This window comes from Aplysia californica, unplaced genomic scaffold (assembly GCF_000002075.1).
Source record: "Aplysia californica isolate F4 #8 unplaced genomic scaffold, AplCal3.0 scaffold00126, whole genome shotgun sequence".
Lineage (NCBI taxonomy): Eukaryota > Metazoa > Mollusca > Gastropoda > Aplysiida > Aplysiidae > Aplysia > Aplysia californica.
Window position 1 is genome coordinate 900,136 of NW_004797396.1, and position 8,665 is coordinate 908,800.

Consider the following 8,665-nt stretch of genomic DNA (forward strand, 5'->3'; position numbering starts at 1 on the left):
CCCCCCCCAAACAATTTCGTACTGCTGATTTGTGTGTGATGGTGTGAAATGTTCAGCAGCTTTGTCTTTGGTCTGCTGCTGATCAGATATAATTATGGCACGGTGGGTGAACTTAGTATCTGAGACATCCTTAAAGGATCGATCCATTTCCAATACAGAGCCAAGTAGGCGGAGAGCCCTTCATCATCATCATTGCCCTTCTCTCCCTGGATCAGGGTAAAGGCCTCGAACAAACACTTTCCACCTTTCCTTATCCTGGACTAGCCTGTTGATGGTATACCGTGTCTTCCCATATTTCTGTACATCAATTTCAGGGAGCCATGAGATTCTCCAAACAATCCAAGTTCACAAACAGTCCTTGGGGGATTCGAACGAGAGTCACCTGCACTATTCCAAAGCATGACGCCAACTGAACTAACAGCGTACACGTGAAGTCCGTCATTGTTTTACGGTGGGGGTGCCAGTTCTTTTCCCCTTCAATTCAAGCCACAAGTCACCGTGACCTTTAATTTTTAAAATGCTTTCTTTTTTCGCTATAGAAATATTCTCCTCTGCAGATTTATTGATCATCGCCCGACATTGAAAGACGAGCTGTTATTACTGGAATAGCTCGTACGTTTCATCAGGTCGTTTTAGCCACCGTCAACTCTTACAAGTCGGTGGCCTATTCCCTGTTTTGTTGCAGCACGTTTTTAATTTCTTAAAAACACATTTTAATAAGAGTTTTACAAAACATGCAACTCAATAAGGTCATATAAGTGCCGAAGATTAGAGTTATTACATAAGAGGGGGAAAAACCACACAAAAAAGGCGGATGGAAATGATGGCCATGGATGTTTCCTAGGAAAAAGGAGCAAAGCGCACCACCGCAGAACGTTTAGTTAGTATTTCAATTTCATCGTCAAAAAGACAGATTTTAATCTGCACGTTTGTTTTACCCACCAATACGTTCAGAAAAAACAACAACTTAAAGACCTTGAGACAACCTTCTTTCTTTCTTTCTTTCTTTCTTTCTTTCTTTCTTTCTTTCTTTCTTTCTTTCTTTCTTTCTTTCTTTCTTTCTATCTTTCTTTCTTTCTTTTTCTTTCGACATGTCTATCTCTTTTTTGTTTCTTTCTTTTTTCTCTCCCACCTGTCTATCTTTCTTTCAATTCGCGACCCCCCCCCCCCTCCTCTCTTCCTCCCTGTCGCTCTTGGAGCAAATCCCACTGATGGTTTGACACAAAGTGGACTTGCCTCCCTTGTTTGTATCTCTCTTCCTTCCTCTGTGGTGACGCGGATGCCGTCTCCAGGAATCGACCGTGTTTTGTCCTCACTGCTTGCTGGAGGAAGGTAGCTCTTTATCTTTTTTTTTTTTTTTTTTTGGTAAGTGTTTCACGGCGCTTACAACTGCATAAGGTCATAATATGAGTGCGCGGGACACATTAAACATTTTCAGTTTGGTAGGAATTAATTTTGAAATTTTGTCGGGTGGGGGCCGAAGCCTACTCTTAACGATTTCAGGACCACCAAGAGATCTTTATCGTGCTTAACGTGCATATGGGACCTCTGAGATTTTTTTGCCCCTATCCGAGAAGACTAGGTGTTCAATCTTACCTACCATAAGATCAAGGGTGTGGCTGAAAGACAGCAGTAAGAAAGAGGCTAGGAGTGGCAGTAGAAAGGCTGCTGAAAGAGTCAGGAGCCTAGAGGAAAGGGACAAAAGGGGAGGGGCAGAAAGTGGAGACGAAAGCAGGTGACAGAACATGGTTACAAATCAGGACAGGAGGTGAAAGGAGAAAATGTAAAAGAAGAACATTTTACCGTCGCATTTGGGTTTCGAGCCCGAGACCTATTGAATGAGATGCGAACACCGTACATCTAGATGACGAGAGCCCCTTGACACGAATGTGCTCTTCAGGAATCGACCGTGCTTTCCCCACACTGCTTGCAGAAAGGAGTTCTTTCATCATCATCGAGTGCCAGATCTGATACAGACATCGACGATCATGGCTCTCAATTCAGTCATTCGGTCCGATGCTCTTAAAACAGCTACATTACTCTGATCTTTCCCTTTACCCGTTTGTTTAGGTTCTCCAAGTAGGTTGCTCTTGGCCCTCCCCTGCCTCGTTTGCTTTCAATTTTGCCAGTGAGAGCTAGATTTTCAAGACCTTGTTGTCTATTCAGGTATCCCCCAAAAAACTGCATTTGTCTTTTTCCTGATTATTTTCAACAGTGAGTTCTATATTTGCAATAAATTATTACGTAGCTGTCTCGCAGTGAAATGGGAAATGCGCATGAACAAGGTACGTTATGAGCGGACAAGTGGCTACATGTTTTACATGAATTAATGCTTTATGGGCCGATTTACGGGTGGACGGTTGGACTGATTAAAGGGTTGTTAGATGAGCGAACGGTGGGGGAAATTAATGATGAATGAATTGATTGATAGATGAAAGAGTGTTTGAAATTTTTTAGCCGATGGATGAATGAAATGACCCAATAGATTTATTGATTGGTATGCCGACAGTTGCTGGAAAAACAGACGTCTCAGCTCCTTCAGGATCGGATGTGTTGCTTTATGTATTATTCTGATGTCAATTGTAGTTAAATTTCTCGATGCTGATGGTTGTTTTGTTGAGTTTTTGGGGGGGTCGGAGAGGGGGGGGGGCGACGTCACTGATAGTTTCAGGACCGGGTATGTTGCTTCGAAGCATTATTGTGATGTCGATTGTTACGTTAAATTTCTGGAAGTTGTTGGTTTAGAGCGGGGGGAAGGGGGCGACACCATTGGTAGTTTCAATTTCTTAACTATTCCTGTATTTTATCTGTCTGTTCATCTTGTGTTATCTAAGAAGTATGTGACTGTTATTGTGTCCCATGCTTCTCGTTACTCGAACTATACCAAAGTTATAGGACGGATTTGTCAGTTTCTCCCGTAGACTCAATCAGAGGTATTCACAGCAATTGTAGCAACGGCAAGGACAACAGCAGCAGCAACCAAAACAACAACAAAAAGAACAACAACAATAAAAACTACAACAACAGCAACAATAACAATAACAACAACAAAAACAAAAACAAAAACAACAACAGGAGCAACAACAACAATAACAACAGAAACAGAAATGTCATCAATGGCCCACCATGATCACTGACCTCCTACAAAAGTTCACTAAAAGGATCTACATATTCCTAACTGTCGTGTCCTTGTGTCCACAGACCAGTGATGGCGGAGACTAGCAAGTCTCCAGACGGAAATGATGACCCTAACGAGCCGTTTTTTCCAAACTGCCGCAGTCAGCGAGTCCGATCCAGGTCAACAGGAAACTGCAGCAGCACGGCGTTCTACCAGAAGCTACTGTTCTTTGAGCGGAGCAGGCAGGGAGAGAATGCGGCTGCAGTACAGGCAAGTGACAACGAGTGTCGAACCCGGGCGCCACACCACCCCACCCGAGCTCCTTCCCCGCGGCCTGGGAGAATTGCCGGTCCTGTTATCGCGGGCAGGGGCGTTAAATCTGCAGCTGCGCATCATCGTCATGGGTCCAGTTCCTTTCCCTCGAAGATTCCTTCAGCTTCGTCGGAGGTCAGGGGCCGACATGTGGATGATTCAAGTAGAGCTAGTAAGCCTGCCGGTGATGAAAGAAAGGGTGGTAGTCATAATAGCAAGAGTGCTGTCGTTGCTTCCCCAATCGGAAATGCTTCGAGTCATTCTTTTGGTCGTGTACTGCCTGTCGAAGATGCCAGCCCTCAAGTCCTTTATGCCACCCGTCCCAGCTCGTCCAGTGCCGCTCCATTCAGACGCCGGTTCGGCTCCGATTCTTCCGATTCCACGAGTTCGTTCTTACAGCTCGCCACACGGCGTCGTGAGCAACACATTGATGCTGTGTCCGACATAGCAACGGAATTACCTTCTTCTTTTAGGCCTCTCTTGTCTCCACCTTCTTCCCCTGTCGCCTCGTCGTTCAACTATCCAGCGTCGTCAACAGTTCTCGTAGCACGCACTTTGACCCATGCTTCATCTTCAATCTCCGCCCCGCCCCTTCCTGCCACGCCCCTTCCTACCACGCCTTCTTCAACGTCAGGATCAACGTCAAAACGTGCTCCTGTCGCCATTGTTTCTTCTTCAGCAACACACATCTCGTCGCCCCCATCCCGCACAACTACTCCCAAAGTCATTGTTTCGGTGCCATCAAATTATCCAGCAACATTTAGCTCACAGAGCGGTAAACACCGTCCTTCACTTGTAGCACGCCAAAATAAAATTTCTCCTTCTGATCCCGTAGAAACTTCTTCCTCCCCAGAACTGCGCCTGTCTCAGTGGCCGTCTTCGTTGCAATCAATTCCAATACTCCCATCTCTGCCTTTACCGAGAACACCCCCACCGTCACCATCGCTGTCCCTGTCACCGTCACCATCACCGTCACCGTTACCGTCGCCGTCACCGTCCGTCGCGGCGTCTTCAACGACGTCATCAAATCTCCACTGTGATCTTTCCGCCCCATCGTTCACAAACCAGCGTGCAAGACTTCCTCCTTCTTTTTCGTCGTCAGATCATGTCCACTCTCGTCAGTGTGACGTCACAGAGGGCAGCAGTCACAGAAGCAGACCTAGCGAGGTGGTCTTTCCTTGTTTTGAGTCGTCTGCCTCCTCCCCGGTGCAATTTGAATCTCTTCCTCATAACAACAACAACAGCAGCAACAGCCACAGCAGCAGCAGCAACAATAGCATCAGCAACAACAGCAGCAGCAACAACAACAACGACAACGACGTCGTGCTCTGTGACCGCGAAGCTCCCAGCCAGCAGCACCAGTCTTCGTGGCGGCTCCGGGCGACCGAGTGTCACTCCGAGGGTTCTGGGGGCGAGCACTTCCTCAGCCGGAGCACCTCGCCGGGCTGCTTCTCGGACTGCGCCAGCTCCACCACCAACCCGGACTGGGACTCCCCGTCTCGTAGCTCTAGTGTGGCCGTGTGCCCGAGCCCCGTGTCAGAGCCGGCTGACCATTCATCCGCGGCGCCACTTACCAGCGATTCGCTGCTCTTTGCCAAGAAAAGGTCGACGGCGAGTATTAACCTGAGCAGCGTGTCGCAAAAGGATAAGAAATCTGGGAGGCAAGGGGGCCGAAAGATCCACGTGATCCGATCTGCACGGTCGGTGCCTCATTTACCTGCAGATACCAAACCGAGACTTGACGAGTGGCTGAAGTCCGTGATGAGGCTACAGCGAGAGCAGCAGTCGGCAGAGAGGGACTGGGCGTTTCCAGACGACAACGAACACGTCACAGGGCAGAGGTCAGAGGCCGGGTGTAGCACTTGTCCCCTGTCTTATCCCATGGATGATACCTCTGTTTCATTTAAAAGCACGCAGTCGTCAACTTGCGATGATAATGATGACTTTAGACTGTCCATTAAATCCTCTCAAAGGCGCTGGTCATCCATGGGAATAAACACAGACATAAGTCTTCTCCGCTCCGATTCAGAACATGAAGAAATGCAACACCAATCTGACGCCTCAGTGGCTGGTTATAATGCGAAAAACGATCGAGTTTTAGAAGCTGCAGTTTCGCATTTGCCTCCGAGATCGAGTGATGTTTGTTGTCCTTACTGCTGCTCCTCCCACAAAGACCAGCTATGCTCACATCTGCACCTCAGCCGTGGTCAAGCTTCGAATACCGAGTCAACTTCGCAAATCACCGAAGTTCATGCACATGCAGCTAAGGCGGATCGAGGAGACGATGGAGCAAAGGATGCTATGCCGCATTCAGGGATTACAATTTGCGTCACTGGAGAAGACGAGAATAACGAGTCGTCGCCTCGTCCACCCTCATGGTCAGATGAAAGCAGTGGCGATCTGACCGCAGGTTGCTCTCACCAGGACCCCGCTGTGGACACCCCGTCTCTTTCATCAGCGGGACATTCCGGCGACCTGGATTTCCTTGCGGTCAGTCGTACACCGTCGTGGCGACAACAGGGTGGTGCAGGCTCTAGAACTCTCGGCCCGTTAGACGACCCACAGCAGATTTTGTCCAAGCTCCCTTTATCCCCGCGCAGTAGTATCGGCAGCATAAGCAGCGTCTTTTCCACAAAGTCCAGCAATGCGGACTCAGCTGTTGACATGGGGCCCCCGGATGATGACCACGATCATGACCTTGACTTTGTGGAGTTCCTGGCAAAACACCAACCTCGATTTCCATTACTCTATACCCCTCCTCCCACATCTGAAAAAACGTCAGAACAACAGCAGCAACAGCAACCGCAGCTGTTGAAGCATCAGCAGCTGCGCCACCATAATGATGTTTTTCTGCATCACAATAGCCAACAACAACAACAACAACAACAACAACAACAACAACAACAACAACAACAACAACAACAACAACAACGACTGCCATCCCAACAAAAGCTTGTACGCTCTCAGAGGCTGCAAAATTGGCGAAACGTAAGCAATCTCGATTCACTGTCACATCTTCACCAGAAGAAGATTCAAACAACAGACCTCGCTTTGTCCTCCCCGGTAAACCCGTCAGATCCTTCAAACACAGCTATTCATATGTCAACCTCTGACGTGCCATGTCCACTCCAACCAAAACCTTCTGACATTTCTCCCCAAGGGAATCGCCCTTCAACACCTTTCCCTTTGGGTCGTGTAGGAATACCGAAACCACCTTCTCTCCATATCTCGAGTCATACACACGACAATTGTCCACCCTCGGATTTCGTCGTGCCCTCTGTACTTCATAACCCTAATATAGCGGTCGACTCATCTGATCACAACCGCAGCCCACTTCTATCTCAACATCGGACCCCCCTCGGGTTCCATGTGGGCGTCTCCAAGTCTGTTCCCACCTCTCCTACACACAGACAGCACGGGGAAACCGTCACTTCTAGCGCGTCACACAAAGTCTTCCAGCATGGTTTCCCTGGCCGAGAATACGAAAGCAACAACTCCCTGGACCTCATCGGTGAACCCTTGAAAGCCCAGCGTTCAAGCAGGTCACTCACCTCACTAGACCAACTCTCTTCGTTGCCGTCCAGCCTTGAAAGGAGTTCCATTCACAACTGGCAGACTTCGTTTTCATCTTTTCGTACCAACTCTTCCAGCGATGAACTCCCCTCCCACCCGACTGTTATATCTCTGGAGGCACTAGAGCCCTCCGACTTCAGACCTATAGATTCGTCGCGTCAGCTCATAATGAGTCCAAAGATTCGGAAATCCGAATATCAGACCTCAAATGTCGATAACGTGAACTCTCAAAATTACCTTCAAAATACCGACAGCCAGCACTACCATGATACAACTATTGAATCTTCCCAACATCATCAACACCATTGTCATTTCCTTCAACTTACTCAGCAGCAGCAGCAGGAACAGCAACAGCAGCAACAACAGCAACAGCAACGACAGTTGCTTTTGGACATGAACGGAGACGGACAAGTGACCTCCCCCATACCCGCCTTTACCGTCAGTGATCACAGCGAACCGATCAATGAATTCCTCCACCCTGAATTCCGTGATGTCCCGTCCCGCCCCGTCTTCCTATTGGGCGACAGCGATACCGAGTCCATCGCTCCGACCTCGTCAGGCAGCAGTAGCCCCTCCTTCCGTAGCCTGTCTCCCCAAAGCCCCTTCAATGGAAACCGTACTTCTGGAAGTCCCAATTTCCTAGCACCTCATCAGGACTTACGACGTACAAGCTCCGCCTCCTCCGTCTCTTCGGAAACGTCAACGTGTTCTACCTGCACCTTGTATTCGGACACAGATGGAGACAGACCTCCTCAGCGGAAAAAGGTAAGTTATTACATAACCGTGTTTACGGTGTGCATGTACTTGGTTTCTGTTTGTGTTCTTCTGGTGGTTGGCGGGTACTTTCGTTAGTTTGCTTCTTCTTTCCTATCAAGCATCTATCGTCCTTATCTTTCCTTCTTCCTTCCGTTGAGTGCCATGTGCAACATCTTTAATCTTCGGCAAGTATGTGACCTATTTGCGTAGCGAGTGCCGTAAAACTCTTACTAAAGCTATTCTAAAATTGTATGGTGTGCTCTTATTTGTCTTCATTGTAACTTTCTTCCTAATTAACCAACCTGTTCCTGTCTAAACATGACCGTTGTCTTTCTGGCTAGTCTCTATCCACAACTCATTGTCTGTCTGTCTGTTGTTATTTAAATTTGCCTACTTGTCTCTCACCATGACTTGCTGTAATTTTTTATGGTTAGCGGGTGCTCTATTGCGTTTTGCTTCTTCTTTCCTATCAAACATCTATCGTCCTTTATCTCCTCCTTCCTTTCTTTGTATATTATTCTCTAGTAGCACCCATGATTTTCGGCACTTGCTACTTCACTTATTTGAAGCCAAAAAAGCTGTCCTGTTTCTTTTTTAAGTCGCTGTCAGTCTGTTCATCTTTCTCTGCCTCTGTGTGCCATAGGTTGTTTCGATTCGATGCCCGTTTCCCGTCCTGTTAAAATTCTTCCTGCTTATTTTGGGCGAGAGATTATAAATCAGTTAGCAGAAGTCCGCGTTTTATAACACACCTTGACATAAGATTGTTTGGTCAACGTTTTTCACCCAGGAACTTCAATTATCGATCCGTAATAGTCGGAGAGAGAATTGCATTCGAACCAACTGGAGTGAGTTTGCTTAACACATGGTGCTACATATGAATGACACACACACACACACACACACACA

At 47.6% G+C, this 8,665-nt stretch overlaps 1 protein-coding gene across 1 annotated transcript in view; it reads left to right on the forward strand.

Annotated features, from left to right (window-relative positions):
* The window catches only part of LOC101847716, a 60,283-nt gene that overhangs the window by 27,191 nt on the left and 24,427 nt on the right, over window positions 1–8,665 (forward strand). Inside the window, exon 2 of the mRNA XM_005096337.3 lies at window positions 3,202–7,768. Coding sequence (XP_005096394.1) covers window positions 3,202–7,768 — 4,567 coding nt within the window. The remainder of the gene's footprint in view (window positions 1–3,201; window positions 7,769–8,665) is intronic.